General features: G+C 34.3%; 1 protein-coding gene across 1 annotated transcript; it reads left to right on the top strand.

The window, feature by feature from the left end:
* Positions 1-3,436: 3,436 nt before the first annotated feature.
* LOC142356811 (uncharacterized) lies at positions 3,437-20,147 on the top strand. Its single transcript, XM_075408597.1, has 5 exons — positions 3,437-3,624; positions 6,989-7,061; positions 12,791-12,977; positions 16,697-16,936; positions 19,688-20,147. The coding sequence occupies exons 1-5, from the start codon at positions 3,481-3,483 to the stop codon at positions 19,977-19,979; spliced, it is 936 nt and encodes a 311-aa protein (XP_075264712.1). The 5' UTR covers positions 3,437-3,480; the 3' UTR covers positions 19,980-20,147.
* Positions 20,148-20,442: the final 295 nt, after the last annotated feature.

Here is a 20,442-nt window from a genome sequence, read left to right as displayed (position 1 = left end):
GTATGAATTTTCGGGCCTCGATGGGTGAATGGGTAATGATGGAAAATGTTCATTGCCGACCCGGAGGACGTGTTTCAGTTCGAGAGGAGTAGTAACAACAACACTGCATTATAACAAAGAGTATTCAGTACAGTACAGATCAGAAAGCGGCGAGAGTGTTGAAAGTGAAGAGTGTGAAGACAAGGGATGCCATGACAGATCAGAAAGTGGCGAGAAAGTTGAAAGCGAAGAGATTGAAGACAAGGGATGACATGAAAGTGAAGACTGTTGATTGTCTCAGACTCTTGATTATCTCAGACTCTTGATTTCAAAAGAGCTGCCGCCAGTGTTTCAAGTCTATACTCTTTAAAACGTTTAATTGCGATGAATTTTGATAATTATCGCTTTTAAGTATTCGATTGTCTTAATTAGAGTTTTCTTTTTGTTTGTTTTTTCTTGAGGTTCAAAATTTTTTTGTCAGACTGATCAGAGCAAATTCAGAGAAAATATCATGATGTTCAGAAAAAATGCAGAGAAAAAATCATTATGTTCATAAGAAATTCAGAATTTTACTATGAAATGTCTATAAAGTGCCATGATCAGAATTCTGGTCATAATAAAAATCATAATGAAATTTTTATGATTCAGTACTGAAATATCATGACACACAGATCCGGGTGGTAATTTAACGATCAAAAATGAATTGCACATCAATTAGTACTTTTATCACCTGGTTTTACTTGCTATTCAAAACGTTAGAACAAACATGATTGGTATTTAGTATGAATGGTTCAGTGCTAAAAGATATGATTAGCAAAATCGGTCAAGTAATTTAAAACAATTCTTGCGTATTTTGTGTATCTGTTTGTGTATCTGTTTGTATCGGTTTTTGCACGCTTATAAAAATCTTTCGTTATCTTTGATATCATAATGCAGCTGAAACAGGGTGTTTTAATCTTTTAAATGCTTTAAGGGTTTAGAACACCGACTTGAGTAGCAGTTTTTACAGCCATGACATCACAGCGCAGTTTATACTGAGTTGAAAATTATTTACTCGCTGACCTGTATCATTTTTTTACATGGGTCCTGCTGAGTTTTGCAGTCAATATGTTTTTTGATCCAAGTAATCAAAAATGGTTCTTTTTGTTTCTCTTGGTAGATGAATTTGCTTTTGCTCTATTTTATTTCCGATTCCTAAATGTTTTCTGGAGCAAATTTTAGAACCTTTTCTATTTTTTGAGCGGATTGCTTAGTTACAAGTTGAACTATTTCGCGTGCTGAGCAGTTCGTCCAGACCACTATAGAATTTTGAAGTGCTATGATACACAAGCTAAGACTGTGCAGATAATATTTCATATTGTCCAGTTGCTTTTTCCTTTGTTTTTGCATTGAACATTCAGTGAGTCTGAAATGAAAATTCTTTTTATGCTCATCATGAATTCTTCTTTGGGTCACCCTCTATCTTTATTGCGGGCAAATTTTATAGGATTTTTACTTTCGACCACAGATTTTATTAGTTTGAAGTGTTCCCGATTATACTGCTGAACATTTGGAGTACCTCCGAGCGTAAGGTGACAGACGGTCAGCACTCCAAAATATTAGTTAAAAATTGCCTGAATAGAATAAGTGTTTCTTATCGGACATGGCCAAGATTAACGTGCAAGCATAATGCACTAAAACAAGCATCAACGCATTCAAAAAACATTGTCATCGATACTTCAAGAGTTAGATGATCATAAGAGTTGTCCAACATTACGCATGAGATCAGAAGATCACAATGTTGATCGATTTATTAGAAAGTTACACATTTTGTAATTTTCACTATAGCAAAAATTTTAAAACCCACAAAACTCAACTCAAAGGAATATTCAAAAAATGTTGATATCATTTTTATCACTTTATAACGATGGGTTGTTTTTAAAAAATAAATCCCTTTAGTCAAAGCGAGCAAATTAGCCAGCTAACTTCAACAATACATATTGAACGAGGTAACTAGAGTAGCAGTTTTGCCATGAATGCGCCCGGAAATTGAGTTTTTCGATTTTTTGGTCCAAGTCTAGAGTTTGGCTACTCAATTCTGTTCAGTTCCAGAGCGTAGTTCTTACTACAGGGCAAGTAAACAAATTGAAGTGCTTAATCTTTAAAGTGCTCCTAGAAGTTCCTATAACATTTGTACTCATTAAAGTACACGTGATCAATACGTAAGTTTGTCAGGGTCACATTTGCACTTTAGAGCATACCAAAATTTGCTGAAGAAGTTGTCTTTTTATTACCTCTTACTTGCTTTTTTTGTTTTTCCCTCCAATGAAGAAATCCGAGCGAAAAGAATGAATAAAGGTAGCTATTTACCTAATTGCTCTCCCGGAGTAAGGTTTCAGAGTAAATCAGTACTGAATCATGGAATTTCAATTTTGTATTTTAACACTGGCCATATTATGATCATGTCACTTTTTACTCTGCGCAGACAAAAATCAGAATAAAAAATCGGATGTCTGAAGATACACTGATCATGATCAAATCTAATTCTTGAGTTCTTATGATCAGCCTAAATTTTAATACTGTAAAAACTCTGGTCAGAAAAGAAAATTTTATTTTTTTTGAATTAAGAAATTTAGAATTGAATTAAGAAAAAAACAATGATAAATCATGAACACCAGTACTATTGAATATCTGTACAATCTGGGTGCTAGACATCCAGTTACTTAATATTTTCTGGTAATGTTTTTCATGCATTATATTGTAATGTCTAAAAACAACCACACAACTTGCAAATGAAAATATTCTTCTTTTTTTCAGTTTTAGCAAAGGAAAGCAATTGCCCATTATATAAGTTCTTGTATATTTGAAAAAAAAAGAATTTATTTTGTTTTTAACCTAGCTGGCTCCGAAATAATAACTGATTTGAAATTTTAGAGGGCATGTTACAAGTTGTTCCTTTTTTAATAATTTTCTTAGGACGATAGACACTTTGAAATATCAAAATTTAATGTTAATTGTTACTGCAGAGTTGATATTTGTGGTCTAATTCTTACTTGAATCTCACCCCAGTTCTTTCATATATTGATAGCTTTATATGTAAGGATTCGAATATATATATTTATCCTTTCATTCTTGCATCAAATAATTAAAAGTCGGTCAGCTAATATTACCAGTTGCTATGATAATACATGTAAAATTGTTTTACTGATATCATAGATATAAAAATATCAAAATAATGAGATTCTTCATATCTTAGATCACGCAAATTAAATTGAAAGAAAATGCTTTTTCCCTTTGTAAAATCTTCCTTGAAAGGCAAAAAAGAAAACTAGCCCACCTCGTGATAATTCTCAGAACTTTGGTTTCAATAAACCAACAGCTTATTTTGATGTTTCCTATAGTCGAAACAATTTTTAAGGATTTCACAGAAAAAAAAAAGAAAGCAAACCATAAAACTGAAATCAAAACAGAATTCTAAAGAGAATTTTTCGGAGAGTTGGTGCTTTTATTGCATTTTCAAAAATGACCAGGATAAATTTCCATAGGGAGTATTATTTGATATTAGTTCTTGTTTCTTTTGCGCATTCAACACACAGGAATGACGAAGAAATACCTGCCACACCAAATGAGCGCACACCTTGGCAGTCAACTTTGTCTACAGCAACAGTCAGATCTTGCAATTAACTTTTAAATGTTAATGACTCGACTTATCATAAGGTCATGCTTGGGAAAAAAGTGGAATGAAGTTGATTTTTCTGAATATCGGTAACTTTCCGACTACCCTTTTAAGCTGGACTTGCGCTTGAACCAAACGTAATGCTGGCACGTGCTTGCGCCCCCGAAATAATCATACTGAATCCAAAGATTTATTCGCACGGAAATCGGCTAGTCCAATATCATAAAAAGGTTTAGCGAGTCAAACTTTTCAATATTCTAGAAATTTATTTGCAGAAAATTTGAGACTTGTAGTACGACACCGTTCAACTCATAGATCTTGAGGTTTTAATAAGACGGCTGTAATAAGACAGATCTTGTGAAATTTTCTACGGCCCTTAGCAAGCGCGTACTAAGATTTCTAATTTACCGTATTGGGGCGTATCAAGATTATTAAGGTGCCGTACTATAACCGTATCGAGATAGTCTATCCTGCTGGCAACTGTTGGAACACTCTCTAATCAAGTTAGAAACTGACTTTTTGAGTTTTTACCTGTATAATTTGTGTTTATTCCCTCCTCCTTTCACATTGCGGGCATGGGACCGGCAAACGCGGAGTTACTGAAAAAATTATTGGAGAACTAAATCCGAGCAAACGATAAAACCGTGCCCTTAAGATCTCTCCCCAAACAAACAAAACACTTTAGACAAAATAAAATAAAAAACGAATTTATAAGAGATTGTCGGAAAACTTTCTCAAGGAGTTAAAAACTGACTGTGAAGATTTTCCCGATATTTTCTCAGTAGTTTTACCCTCCTTCTTTTTCATTCGGGGCCTGGAGCCGGCAGTGGTGGAGTTACAAAAAGACATTTTAGGAAAACTGATCAAGCACAGTATGAAACACGCCAATAGCGTGATAGCCGAGAGGTAAGGTGTGTGGTTCACACGCCAATGATTGAGAGTTCAATCCCCTGCCTCCGTGAAGCTGTCTGTGTGAGGATGAGCTCTTACTTAACCATAGCTTCAGGTTGACCATAGCCTGACCAATGTTGGCTGCAATGATGGAACCACGTAAAAGTTTCAGACGCAAAAAAAGTGGCTATAGTCAGCAAAAAAGAGCAATGCTGCTCATAAAAAGATCAGTCTGAAATGTGGGGAATAATCAGAAAAAGGGCAGTTGAAAACAGGCTACTGTAGGCCTAATGCTGTTCCGCTGCAATTACGCAGAAACCACAATTATTTATTAATTATTATTATTATTAAATGCCCACAGTATAATTGCATTTTATCACTTATTTGGCAAATGAGAAAGGATGATAAGTTTTATAAAGAGGTATGAACATGGACTAAAGAGAATGAATAAAGGTATGAATATGGAATATTGAATATAGATAAGAGGTATGAAATAAGAGGTATGAATAAAGAGTTATGAAATTTTTAAAGAAGTATAAAGAGGTATGAAATAAGGCCATGAAAAATCTTCTCGCCTGTTTGCCGAAAAACAAGTCGTAGCAAATCAAATTTGGCCATTTGACTTTATAGGGGTGCAAGACTCAAAAAAGTTGAGCGAATCTCAAGACAGCGTTCTGTTCACGAGCAAGAGAAATTTACCAGTGAAACGAAACTTTGCACCTTGAATAGAGACTTACTAAAACATGGTATTTCTTGGTAAAACTTGGTAAATTCTCGTGCGGAAAAAAAATAGTTGAAAACTAAACATTGTTTCAGTTCCTACCTTAAATTTTATTATTCAACTCATAGTGAGCATCATTGTGACTATCAAACAGGGTAGAATCTATTTCAGACGCACTCTTACATTCAAAACCACCCGGGATGACCACCATAAATGTTTCTTGGAAACCATACGTAAGACATGTATGGTTTGATACCATAAATAAGACCATACAAAAACTTAAAGGTGATCTCAAATGACGTCTTTTGAACCAAGTAGTACAACAAATATATCGCAATTGCCATTGGCCTTCAACAAAAAAAATTTCTATGGTGCCTTGTATACCATATCCAAGACCATAGACTTTTATGGCCCATCCAAGATCATAAAACTTTTTTGTGCAACATCTTTATTTGACACAAAAATGATTTTGAACAATGTTCTATGCGGGTTTCAGACAATAAAAGTGGAGATTTAAAAATTACTCGTGAACAAATTTTTATGGTGTCTTGGATACTATATCCAAGACCATAGACTTTTATGGCCCATCCAAGATCATAAAACTTTTTTGTGCAACATCATTTTTTGACTCAAAAATGCTTTTAACAACGTCTTATGAGGGTTTCAGACAAGAAATTGGAGATTTGAAAACTACTCATGAAAAAAAATGCCGTCTTGGATACCATTTCCAAAACCATAGACTTTTATGGCCCTATCCAAGATCATAAAACTCTTTGTGCAACTTCATTTTTTGACTCCACAATACAGACACGTGACACATAAGCACGCATAAGCTCACACAAAGAGATAGATCGAGACAGAGAGGATGAGAGAGAGAAAAAGAGAGTTAGGGAGTTAGAGCGAGAGAAAAGCAATCAAACACCGCGTATGAGAAGCCACAAAAAACCGCCCAACAAGAATTTACATATACAAAAAATGGATACACGAACACCCTCGCAATATAATCGACGAGAAAGCTGTTCACTGAAATCTTTGTATATTTAGAAGCACAGTTCAAGAATCCCTTATACATCTACCAGATAAGCATATAATTAACTTTGTTGGAGTTTACCAATGTTGAGCAGAACAACGAAAAAAAGACAATCTTTTTGTACGAAACCGTTGTTTTCGTCGTTTTGTCGTCGTTTCCGTCGTTTTGTCGTTGTTTTCTTCCTTTTTATTAGTTTCTGTCGTTTAAGTCGTCTTTTAAGTTTACGAAATGATTGTTTCTTTGTCGTTTTTTGTTTGTTTCTTACGTTGTTCTTTTCAAAAGAATTCGTCGTTTTTTGCTCGTTTTTTCGTCTTTTAATTGCTCTTGAACTAGTGTTTCTCTATTCCCTTACTCCGAAGTAAAGCTTGTTGCTTAATATAAAATCGTTTTTGCATATCTGAATTAAGGGCCTGAGAGCGCAGTGGTCAGTGTATCAGGTTATGTACCGGGAGTTCAATGGTTCGAAACCCAGCGGGGATGCCTTTTTTCGTCGTTTTTTTCTTCCATAAGAATAACGATGAAAAACGATCCTTTCTTTACATAAAAATAACGACGAAATAACGAACAAAACGACGATTACCACGTTAGGGCTTTGGTCGTTTTTGTCTAAGGAAAAAGACGGTTTCTTACAAGTCAAAAACAAAATTCCATGGGCAGCGATGGCTTAAGTGAGATCAATTAAAACTGCTTATCCAAGATCTGATCTGTCCAGACAATAACTGGACCACGTTTTGGCACATTCTCAATTGGAGGCCAAGTTGTCCCTTTCAACAATCTAATACAGAGTAAGCAAAGTTTTTGTTTTTTTTTCCATATTCATATTGCCATTTAATTTGCCAAGAATAATTTACTCGCATAAATTTTTTAAATGTATATTTACTAATGCAGACAAAATTAGCCGAAACCAGCAATGTATTGGTTCTTACCTTACACTTTACGTTATGACTATGTTAATAGAACAGACTCCTAAGACTATTCGAGGAAATAATGTCCTGAATCAAATATACCAAACTGGCGGGAGCCAAATTGAAACAAAAAATGAACTCAAATAATTTGAAATTTCAAATGAGCTAAGAGCCCTAGAGTTTATTTCTTCAATACTAAAACCTCTACAGACTTGATTATCTGTGCAGTCTATTACGTGTCTCCCCCACTAAGTCTAAGAGTCAAGAGTCTTTATACTCTGTGTCAAATGTACCCTGTGCTCTCATTAAAAAATTGTAAAACCTTAATTTGATGTTTAAATATTTTGAACAGTTTCGAATCAATGTTTCATTGAGTGACTATGGCTTTGTTTATTACCGGTATGCCAGCATCTCTTGTTCTGAAAATCTGGGTCATTAGTTTTGAAATTTCCTGAAGCCACAATTTCTGCACTCTACCCGACACTTGATAAAACAAAGTCCTTGGTCGTTTTTTTATTTCAAAGTTCCAAGGATTATAAGTGAAGAAGTATGAGAAAATGTGATTGTGCAGACCATGATGCCGTTCACTATATATTATAGACAGAAATATGAACACTACTATGCAAAAACTGAGGTATTGGAATTCAGTTTTGAGATACAGGGCGAAAATTCAGGGGCTGTTTATGTGTTGCAGATTTTTTCTAAGCCCTGAAACCAGTACAGAGATATTAACTCAAATAATACTGAAAACGGCGAAATATTTTTCAAAAAGTTGCAACCAGTCCAACCGGAATGTCCTAGCTTCAATCGTTATCCATTGAAATTTAACAGAGATCTCAAAAGCTCATAATACAAGAAGACATCCACTATTGCTTTTGTGCTCCGTCCTTGTATTATTGCCGTTTTGAGATGGTTAGCAATTAAAGTTAGGATAGTCTTATTGGACTGTTTACAGCAAGTCAAACTAAACCTCCCGTTTTACTTTTTTGTTTGTTCCTCCCAGTGCTGGATTTAGTTCTTTCAAAACAGCCACTGATTCTGATTTTATGCTCTGTTCAAAACTCAAAATCAAACTCTCAGTTTTTGCATACCACTGGCAATAACTGTGTCTATGATGTATCGTCCTAATCGAATACAACTTGGTCTGCTCTAGTCAGTCTAATAGATAGTTGCACTATGTGTATACCATTGACCCATTTATAATTAAATTAATGTTTACGGCGACAGTTATCCAGAGAGAACTACGTAAGCCTACTTTGCGAGCAGAAATAAGTAGCCCTAACTTTAAGGCCGTAAAAGGAGCCCTTTTTGGGTCTGCCCTACTTTGGTCACTTACTATAGCTCTAAACGTGTATTTGTTGGGTAATCATCAGACTATTTTAAGTTCTTGCGCAAAAGCAATTTGCATACGGGATACAAGCAAAGCCATAGTTACTCAAAAAAACTTTGATTAAAAGCTTGTAAGGTGAGGCTGATGAAAAGCTTGCAAAAGGAAATCAACGTTTTCCAAAAATTATTATAAGGGATAAGTTCACATTTTGATACAGAGTAACAAAGATTCCGTTTAGTAGTGAGACTCTTAGTTTTAGTAAAGCAGAATTGAACTTTGGCGCACTTTTTACTCTTTTCATAATTCCACCGGCTTTTTTATCTTGCAATTTCACTTCGTCATGCATTTCACCTTTCGGTATGTTTGATTCCCCCTTTCGTTTTGTATAAGTTGGATGTAACTTTTTTTACAAATCGAAGTGACGAATTGTTGTAGTAAATGGTTAATATTAAAATTTTCTTGCAGTATGACTACCATTCTCCGTAAAAAAGCAACAGTGGATGAGATAGATAGGACGTTTTGACCAGAACAACTTATGGCTCATTCAATTGAATTCAAAGAATTTGTTTCAATTTTTTCATAGATGCTTGAAAATTCAAATTAAAAAAGCTCACATATAAAAAAAAATTCTATTATAGCTATAACCAATTAAGATTTATACACTATGAAGTTGTCCCAAAATGTTTTATTTTGATAAATTCTCTGTCAGTAATTGATGAGTACTTTTTGCAAGCTGCAAATATCACAACAGCACTGAATTCAACATTCTAAGAGCGATTTTGAGATTCTCAAAAATTCAAATTGGTTTCTATTACCTTTGCAGTGAATAATTGACAGCGCAGTTATCTCTCCAATTACCGTAGACCGTAGGCAGAGCCCTGATCAGACTCTGGTTGGGTTCCTGATCAGACTATCCAGACCATAGAGAGTGCTATAGTGCTGCAGACTCTGGAGGAGTCACTTTTTACCCCCCCCCCCCCCCCTGCGCGACCCAAATCGGTCTGATCAGGGCTGGCTTTGGTAGCGCATCTCGACCTGGGAGATGTCCCTCTCTCCAACTTTCCAACTAAACCTTCCCTCTCATCCAACCTTTCCCACGAAATTGAAAGTCCACGTTTTTGGGTCTTAAAGTTTAGTTAACTAGTTTTTGACTAATTTTTCAGCTTCCTCAATTTATGATCCAAATAATTATCAATTTTATCAGTCTTGTCTGATAGTTGTTTGATAGTCCTGCTTCTCTGCAAGACATTGCTATGTTTCCAACAATTTGCTTTGGGGTAACTTCGAGGTTTTTAAAAGCTGGTTTAATTGAGCTACTACTTTTTGTCTGTTTTTAGGTTTTCTTATTTCCAATATTTTGTTCTTTGATAATAAATAAGAAGTGAAAATTATATGAAGATGGATTTCCAGAAAGGGCAGGCAACTTTTTCAGACTTGTTTTCGTACAAAAATCCCATCAAATAAAATATGGCCCTTTTCCTTTTCAATCTAGAGTGATGCAAGTCTGAAATAATTTCCCTAGTAAAAAAATTAATAATTTCTTAAAGTTTGCAAAAATTTTCAATTAATGCGATATTTACAAAAAGAAAATTTTACAATAGAGATTTAGCGATCCAACTGATAAGTGTCACTTATAATTTAGTATCAGCTTTTAATGTAAAATATCACTATTAATGGATCTTTCACAAGCTTTAGTAAAATTTTGTAAATATTTACAAACCCAAATATAACTTAACAAATATAACTATCACTAAGTTAAAGCAAGCGTTTATAATTTTTTACAAATTAATATTAGCGGCTACCAATTTCTACAAACTAATGCAAAAGTTTCCAATTTCTGTTTAAATCGCATTAAAAAGCATCCTTATTCAAATACTAATTAACATAAGTTTATTTTCGTTAGTTAATTAGTTTTCGTAAATTAATTAACATAAAACTAATTCTCCATTAAATTTCGACTAGAGTATGATTTTTTTTTTGATAGAATAGCTGGAAATTTAATTCTTCTCCACTACACAATTTTATCATCGACAGATTATCCAGTAGAAACACAGCTTCAAAATTTGATTATCCTTTCGTATGTTAAACACTCATTCCTGTTTGCTGTTTATTGTCATAAAAAAGTACTTTAATTTTTTTTGTAAATAATTTTGTTGACCACTGTTCAACATTCAATTATTTCAGACACAGGCGGCTGTCATTTTTTCAGTCAACGGGCATCTTCTCTGCAACTATAAATCCGCCCATTTCTCACTTCGGCATCAACACAAAAAGTGCTTGAATACATTCAACATAGTCGTCGAGCGAAAGCACAGATATTCAAAATAAATATCATAACCCCGTGAGTTCAAGGGCTAAAGAAGCCTAAATTGTTGTATTCTCTTCTAATTTGCCATCAAAACGAATGATCAATAATGCTTTTTGTTTTTTAGTTCTGTTGATTAGCTTCAATGAGATGATAATGTCAAAAGACAAGTTGTAGAGAACTGAGAGCTATAGGAAACCAAAAATATAAGAAATTTAAAAATCAGATGATAATTTCTGAACTCCAGTTACAGGAAACTTAGCTTGAAAGGAATGAAAATATTGGAAACTTGTCATTAAGATCATAATGTTAGAACAGAAGATCTTTGATTTTCGGCAAGCCCTGGGTTTTTGTGATGAGTTAACACAAATGATGACTAATCTGGGACAGCTCTTTCAATTATAATCTAAGACTATGGCACCTCTGCCGAGGTTAGCCTCAGGTTAAGTGAGCCAGCTATATGAAGAGTTGTCCCAGAGGAGGCCTGGTCTGAGCCTGCTCTGTCAAAGGTTGTCCCCGAGTAGGCCTGTTCTGAGCCATCTCTGTCAAGAAGTGTCCCAGAGTAGGTTTGCTCTGAGCCAGCCCTGTCAAGAGTAAAAGTTTACTCTGGAACATCTACTGTCAAGGCCTGCCGCATACTTCCACTCTGGAAATGCTCTGTCTAGCGTAAATTGTCACCTCGTCAAACTCTGATCCAGCTCTGTGAGATTCTTTGAATTTACTAAATCCCAGTTCTGATCGGCTCCAGAAGTAGGGTCCGGGATCCAAAAGCGTTACATTTGAGACGGCCATCTGTAAGGATGAAGTTTGTTTGCAAGCATCATTTACAAATTATTGCTGCTCATCTCGTTGCAATTGACACAAGAAAACACCAAGACAATTGAGTCATAAGACGAACAAAAATAGAAACTCTAAAATAACAGACATAAATGAAACGACGAAGATTTCATCTTAATACCAAAATTGAAAGTCATATTTCAATGCTATTAATATTGGAGAGAGCAAGCATAGAGAATATAAAATTTTTTTGTTTAAATTGGTTGATTGACAATTCAAAAGGGGGTTGAAAACTGTTTATCGCAACAATTCGAATATAGACCAAGATAACCCAAGATAACCTCCTCAATCTAAGACAAGTATGGAACAGACGGACTTGGGTCGCAAACATGAGGTCCGGTTGGTATGCTGTCTGGCCCGTACCTGAGTTGGATATCTTTGATCTGTCTGACGCAGAAACGGTCTAAGTTTTGTTTGATCTGGCCCCTAACCAATTGTCGATCTGTTTCGTCCGGCTCTTACCCAAATGTCGGTCTGTTCGGACGGGCCCATACCCAAAGTTTTGTCTGGTCTATACCTATTTTCTGCAGCAACCCCGAAATAATTCCCGTCTGTTAACCTCTTTGGCGAGGTAATTTTTAGAAATTTAGATTTAATGAGTGCCAAACAAACTATTTGTGCTGATCAAGCCCAGAGGTCAATCTCATTACTGTAGCCCTCTGAAAAAATATTTGAGCCCTGGAATGACAATTTTTGTAAAAAGTATTTCTTGCGATCTTTAGCAAATAGCAACTTAATGATAGACGATTAAACATGAAATCAATTAGGATTTCTGAGGTTCGTGGATTGGATGATTTTTGTTTCAAAAATGTGTCAAAATAGTGTCAGTAATTTTTGGGCCTAAACTTTTAAACGCATAATTTATCACTCTCTCAGTGTAGTTCTACATGTTAAAATCGTTCTGTGTCCAGGGTAACCAAAGTCTCTTCAGTGCGGCCCAGGGTTGCTCTTGGGTCTGCTCGGTCCGACCTAGGGTCTGTTCCGTCTGTCTCACGTCTTTTGTCTGTTTGGCCTGGATTCAAGCAATTAAGACATATATAAAAGTTTGGTAAATGCCTGAAAATTGCCAATAAAAATAGCAACGGTATGAAATGTAATTCAAGCTTCACTTCTCATGTAATAATATTTCATTTTTAGTGATGAAAAGAAATCTCCAGGATTTTCAAGTTGATCACAATTTGCCTTATGAAATCAATAGTGAAGTGCAAATGCGCTGCTACAGCAGAGAAGACTGCCCTCCCAAGGAAGTGTCACCTTTCGATATTAGGCAATGGTTTTGTGTAAAACCTCTTAATTCCTGGGGAAAAATTGCTCAAAACCGTCGGTACGCACTTCCAATTTCTATGATTAAAAGTGTTCCTTCTGTGTTAAACGAAACCACACTATGCAGCAAAGTGTACTTATTTATTGCAACATTTCAATTTGATAAAGAAAACTAAAACCTTCTTCGTAAACAATTGCATAAAACCCTCAAATTACCAATTGCTGATTATGTGTCAAAGTGCACTTACGATTAGAGTTCTTGTGAAAAATGGGTTTCCAAAACAGATCAAGCAATTAATTAACGAAGAAATAATACGAGAAATCGGTTCTAGGCTAAGTATTCAGTATTAGGCTAAGTTACCATTTTGGACAGCAAAAAGAATCCTAACCGAACGTTTTGCGCCAAAATTTACTCGTTGTGTCGTAATGAGAAAACTGGGGTTGCTGGCATGCACAATCCAAAAAAAGTTGAAAACCATCTGAGAGGCAATCTAAGACAAACATATCGGAATAAGATTGTGCAAATAAACTTGGACAAAACATTTTCTGAGGCTGCTATTACAGGTAATTAAAAACATGGTCTACTAAAATACTTTTTTTGATTATAAACCAAGCGTTTTAGATAAATGACACAGAAATTCTGCTTTAATAATTAAAGGGACAGGCTTGGTCTCCGAAAATTTTTTGTCCAATCATATTTGAACAGTCTCCCGGGATTTTGTCTTAGATTGCCAGAAATTCGACTTTTGGTCGAGATACTCAGTTTTACAAACTATACACCGAAATTTCGGAGTTTTTTAATGCTCTCTACTAGAAAATCAATGCATGGTATAGACTATCAAACCCAATTGTTTTAGACAACGTTATCAAAGTATAATTCTTCAATACTTCAATTCATGCCTAATTTTTTATCGAACAAATCAAATCTCAGACCACTTATGTGAATCTAGTGCAAGCTATGAAATAAGAATTTATTTTCTCTAGGACTCCAATTGTTAAAAAGAAAAACTCTTACTTTGATTACGAGCATCAATCCTCAAGGAAGAAAATTTCTTCTAAATTACTAATATATTGTTCAGTAATCAAATGAGCTTATTTGATCAACTCCAAGGAATAAAGAATTGAATTCTCAATGTTTGGCACACATAATTCGAAAAGAAAAGCTCCAAAAGAATTTATTGAAAATTACTTAAAAAAGAGCAAATTTGACGACGGTGTCGGTTAATAGAGGTATCTATACCTCGACGGATAACATTACCATTCTTCAAACACTCTATATTACATTTATCGACATTTAATGGTTATACAAATTTAAATGTTTGATCCTCAAACAACTAGTCTCAGAAAGCTATCAACCACATCACATTTATGTTTTTTCCTTCTCTACGCAAATATAAAGTTGATTAAAATGCTACACTTAATGCTTAGTTTTTGAATAGTTAGAAGAGTCCGAATTGTTTAAGTAAAAGAACTTGTTTCACTTTGACATTTTCATTTCATTTGTATTTAGTTCCGAAAACAGGAAAAAGAGGAGATTCAATAAAATTAAAAAAAACATTTCATAACTTTTGAAAAAATTGAAGGTAGCTGTTTCTAATTATGGGTTTTGTATAATGAAGTAAAAAATCCACATTTTAGAAAGCTTTTTTCGTTTTGACAATTTTTTGTTAGAGAGTTGTCATTTCATGTTAACATATCTAATTTATCGCTTGAAGATGCTCGCTTTAACGACGAAATTACCAACTCACAACCCACAGTCTACGTTATATTTGTTGATTTTCGAATTTTTGCGAAGTCAAATGTCATTAGGAGCAAAAAAGTTCGGCGTCTCCTGGCGAAACATCAAACAAACAAGGAGCTTTCAAACACAAGTTTTGACTCTGCTGGAAGTTGCTGAGAACCTCGTTTGAAAAAAACAAATTATCATAGAAGTCTATTTCTTCCTATGTCTATAGAAGCTTCCGGCATTTTAATATCTGGCATTACATGCACGTAAGTGTTTTGTGTTTTTATTTAGAAAAATTTTTACACAGCTGATTTTCAATGAACGAAATTCTCATCACACAGTCTGAGAAGCTCTTTAAACTGCACAAAATAACTCACGATAGTCTCATCAATTAATCAAATAGTTTTAATCAGAATTTTTTCTCAAGTATTAGAAAAGAATTTCAAAAAATGAATTTAGATTATTATTTATTTGATTCAATATTTGACAAACTCGATATTGCTGAAACTTTGCTGATTAAATTTGGGATTCAATTTCGTTGTTAACAATAGTTGACGCTGCTGGTTCTCTGCCAAAAAAACTCGGAAATAACGTAATTACAAAAACTCTTTGACGTCGATTGAAAACCAAACTATTGAAAGCTAATATATAATTTTTGGTATTCTCTTTCGCCAAAAATATAGTTCAGAACTCATTTCTGCTACGAACTGAATAACTATTTTTTGCGTTCTTCAATTTTTGCGAAACATGGCGTCTCCTAAGCAGAAAATGGTTGCTGAGACAGCAGAAGGCGTGTGTCGCTTACAAAAGACAAGAAACGTGTTTCACGCCAAATTTTACATTTTTGATCCTCAAACAACTAGTTAGATAAAACTATCAGCCACGTCACCTTTACGTTTTTTCCTGTTACGCAAACAACAAGTTGATCAAAAGTCTAAAATTCCATTCCACTTTTTGAATAGTTAGAACAATTCGAAATTTTTAAGCAAATCAACTTGGCTTCACTATGACTTTTTTTCATTTCCTTTGTATTCAGTTTTAAAAAACAGGAAAAAAAAAGATTGGATAATATCAGAAAAAACTTCAAAACCTTGAACCAAATTGTAGGTAGCTGTATCGAATTACGAGTTTTTTGTAATGAAATGAAAAATCCACATTTTTGAATGCTTTTTTTTGTTTGGACAAGTTTTTTGTTCAACAAGTTTTAATGTCAATTGCAACAGCACCAATTTATCGCTTGAAGATGATGTTTTTAACGGAGAACTTAACAACTCACATTCCACAGTCTATGTTATCTTTGTTGATTTTCAAATTTTTTGTCTTTGTTGAAGTCAATTTAGTAATTGGGAGCCGACAAAAACCAAATCTCCTGAAAAACATCTCCAACGCCCAATGAACTTTCAAGTACAGATTTTGGTTTTGACTCTTCTTGAAGTTACTGTGAGATCTTTTGGCGTTGTCGAGAAACTCAATTAGTTACAAAGTCACGTAGTTTTACATAAAAATTTCATGTTTGAAACAAATATCCATGAAATTCTACTTTTTCCTATGTCTATAGAAGCCTCCGGCATTTAAATGTCTGGCATTGCATGCACGTCAGTGTTTTATGTTTTTCATATAAAAATTTATTGCAGAGCTGATTTTTAACGCACAAATTTCTTGTCACTTTAAACTGCACAAAAAAACACAATAACCTCATCAATTAATCAATTAATTATATTTAGATTTTTTTTCTCAAGAATTAGAAACATTTTCAAAAATGATTGTAGATTATTTATTTGATTCGATATTTGACTAATTCGATTTTGCTAAAATTCTGCTGATAAAATTTGCAATTCAATTTCACTTGTTAACATAAGTTGACATTGCTTGTCATCTTCCCAAAAAAACATGGAATTTACGTTACTGCAAAAAATCTTGAATTTACGGTATTTACGTTATCGACGTTGATTAAAAACCAAAGTATTAAAATCTAAAATATAGTTTTGGTACTCTTTCGCCAAAAATATGGTTAAGAAACTCATTTCTGGCATGAACTGAGTCACTGTTTTTAGTGTTCCTCAAGTTTTGAAAAACATGGCTTCCCGTAAGCAGAAGATGGTTGCTGATACTGCAGAAGGTGTGTGTCGCTTCACAGAGAAAAAAAACTTGCAGCTGGTAGAACATGGGGTTGTTTCTTCACGTGGCACGCTTTCTTGGAATTGCAACTTTGATAACGATTGTCCAGAATTATTTATTAGCAGAGACAACTATCCATTGGAATGGAAATGCACTGGAAAAGACGACAACTGGAGGCAATTATTTGTTTCCAAGATTTTGTTCCTTTTACAAGAGAAGGTCGGGAGAGTTCAGCAATAAAATTTTGAATTGAACAAATCTCGAGTCCCATTGATCTTCACTCATGATATTTCATCACAGCATAATTTCACTATACAACGAATCCCAATAGAGCTTCATTGAAATGCGGAAATAGTGCACTTTTCACTAGAGCACTAACTATTCAAAAGTTTGCTAGTATTCCACTAACATTCAATTGATGTAATATTGTACTTAAAGTATATTTAAAATTTCCAAAAATACCGCAACATGTCATAATTTTGATGTTTTTCTTCACACTTGTTTACACTCTACACCTCAATGAAAACGATATCCTGATGGTAAAGAGAAAAGCAGGAGGGAAGTGCACCAAGAAAATACTGGAAAATCTGAAAAGTTGGCTTTTGAACTTAGAGAGAATTTTCGACACTCTATTAGCTATATCATTGTTTTCTTTGTCATATTTGACTCGACTGGCAACATCAGTCGGATGCCAGTACTTTCTTTCTCACTAGTTTTCCAGTGGTTTTCTAGAATAATTCCACTATTGATCTACTAGTGCCCCCTGTGTCGTTACATTAGTTCTTGTAGTCTACTGATTCCTCCTTTCTAGGATTTTCAAAAATATTGCAAATCTCCGAAAAGTTTTGTACTTTGTGTCTTCTCCTGAGGACTGTTTGCTGTGAAGGTTGAGTCTTTTGTCATTGTTTTGTTTGCTTTGTTTTTTTTTTAAAAAATTTTCTTTTTGTTTTGTTTTTGATCTCGATTCCTTTTATGTCCAATTTACCTACATTTTCACAATATAATTTTTGCTGTTGGAATTTGCTTAGATTCGGATTCCGAGGAAGAATTTAATTTGTTTTTATTTGTTCTCGGTACTGGTTTGAGTTTTTCTGGTTGATTTTTAAATTCGACTGTTTTAGTTGCAGAGATGCCGGAGTTCTAGATTGGAAAGGTTTTTGGTCGCTTAATCTTTTTGTTTCCTAGGAAATATATTATGAGAGCTGGAGTGAAGTACTGATCAAATCTTTCAGTATTCAGTGCGTTTTGCTTTCGTATCCGGCCCTACCCGGGTTGATACCGAATGGTCAACTTGTAAGAACTTGCAAGTTTTTTACGAAAGATGGTTAACTTGAAAGATTTTGCAAGTTTCATGCAAAGGATGGTGAACTTGTAAGAACTTGCAACTCGAATGGTTAACTTGGAAAAACCTGTAAGTGGAGTGGTTAAATTGTAAAAACTTGCAAGACGAATGGCTATGTTGTACATTTCATGCAAGTTTGTTCCGGTCGAGCACACCTCTTATTGGTTAATTCCATTTAACATTCATTCATTTACCGTACAAAACGCGTGGGAGCTAGTTGCTCTGTTTTGATAACATAATACAATTCAACCTAAGTAAACAAAATTCATACATTTTGTATTTATAAATTCATGAGATATCCTTTTGAAATTCCATTAAAAAACAGTAGATCTCAATTAGCTTCTTCGCCTTTGCTTTTTAAAATGTTTTCCCAAAATATTGAATTTGATTGAATTTTCAAATCCATATATGTCAGCATTTTCTCAAAAATATTCAGTGGCCCTTCTTTTTTATATCCGTTTTTGTAATTTCAGTTCACACTTTTCCGGATTCTATTTTTTCCAATTAACCGTTTACATTCGCGTCTTGCAACGATTTTTTACGGTTTAGTGTACATATATATTATATATATATATATATATATATATATATATATATATATATATATATATATATATATATATATATATATATATATGTGTGTGTGTGTGTGTGTGTGTGTGTGTGTCTGTTTGTGTGTGTGTGTGTGCGTGTGTGTAATTGTGTGTGTGTGCTTGTGTGTTTGCATGTGTGCATGTGTACACATGTATGTGTGTGTGCATGTGTACGCGTGTATGTGTGTGCGCGTGTGTCTGCGAATGATTAACTTGTAAGTAACCTGTAAGTCGAATGGTTAACTTTTAAGAACTTTGAAGAAGAACTTGCACGGCGATGCATCGCTTTGTAAGAACTTGCAAGAAACTTGCAAGTCGGCCTCAACCCGGGTGTCCTCTGAAATTGGTAATATTAGCAAGTTCTGCTGAGTTTGATGAGGAAAAGAAATTGAAAACATCCGAATACTAAAGATAGCAGCGTTTTTCCTATTTTTTTGGGTTTCATTGCTTCAGTGAACAGTCCATTTACTGCAGCGTCTAAAATTTTGAGGATCTATTTATTGATATTCAGTCACACAAAACTATTTCTTGTAATGAATAACTGCATAAAGTAATTTTCACATTTGTCTCAAAAATATGGCTACTGGCTAGCAGTTTCCCCTCTTTTATTAAGAAGAGACATTTCTCGAGGTTTGAAAATGCATGTCTTGAATAAATATTTTTTAAAAAAAGACTTGACTTTTGTGACCAAGTCCATTTCTGACCATGTTTGACCACTTCAAATTACAAATCAGTTGCAACAGAAATTGATCTGGAACTAGTTTATGATTAAGAAATTGTTACAATTTAAAGTCCACGGGAACGGCTCTAAAATTGGTATCTATTAATTAGCAGAAATGCTGAACTATGGCTAAAAGACCCAAATTTTTTGTCGATATTGCAGCGATATTTTTCAATAAGAAAATTCGATTTTTCATTTTTTTCAAATGTTAACTTTCATTATACTCCTAGTCTTGTTTGGGGAAAAACTTGAAGTGGAAACAAATTATCAGACGTTGCAATTTGTACTACAAAATGTCGCAAGACCAAGCATTTAGCGACCAGCGGAACCGTTTTGGATTCCGCTTCCGAGTTCCCAATGTTTACCAAAAGCAGTTAATTCGACTTTACTTTGAGATAACGTGCAACAGGCAACAACTTGCACTGGCTCAACTATTCAACCCAGTAGCAGACCCTGCAGCTCGCGATACTGGGAAAACAATGGCCATTGATGAAGTACTTCAAAATAAAATGAAATCGTTCGATCACCATCCGATGAAGGAAAAATTGGTGAATCAAAATTAGGGTGGGTAACATTGCCATTCACCGTCGCCAAATCATACTTTTTGATGAAAGTTGTACAATTTATAGTGGACAACATTAACACCTGCTTCAATTGGAATAAAATGGAATATTCGGATGCTTAAATAGTTTTCTAAAGATCCAATTTGGAACCAAATGTTCTCAATATCGTCTAATCGATAAGTAGTAATGTGCCATCCTTGCATTTACGTTACAAATTCGGCTTCATTTCATTTCTGTCTGATGGGAAATTTGTTAAGATGAACCATGGAAACCACTAAAAATGTCGTTTGCTCGAAAAAAATTGTACGTTTTGTGCCGTGATGTTATACATTTTCTTTCTGTAAGACTTCGCACTAAATAAAGTTCAGGTAAATTTACCTGAACCGGGTTCAGGTATTCGGAGGTGAATTATTTGAAAAACTATACTTCATCTTTTTAAAGTATAATTCTACCATCAATTCAA

This window comes from Convolutriloba macropyga, unplaced genomic scaffold, assembly GCF_964194025.1.
Source record: "Convolutriloba macropyga unplaced genomic scaffold, txConMacr16.3 SCAFFOLD_4435, whole genome shotgun sequence".
In the NCBI taxonomy this organism is placed as follows: domain Eukaryota; kingdom Metazoa; phylum Xenacoelomorpha; order Acoela; family Convolutidae; genus Convolutriloba; species Convolutriloba macropyga.
This window is presented reverse-complemented; position numbering and strand designations above follow the sequence as displayed.

Coding starts and splice junctions, on each gene's coding strand:
- LOC142356811 (XM_075408597.1), top strand. CDS start 3,481: ATGACCAGGATAAATTTCCATAGGGAGTATTATTTGATATTAGTTCTT. Junction 12,978..16,696: donor AAAATTGCTCAAAACCGTCG/GTACGCACTTCC, acceptor CACTGTTTTTAG/TGTTCCTCAAGTTTTGAAAA. Junction 16,937..19,687: donor GGAAAAGACGACAACTGGAG/GCAATTATTTGT, acceptor ACAAATTATCAG/ACGTTGCAATTTGTACTACA.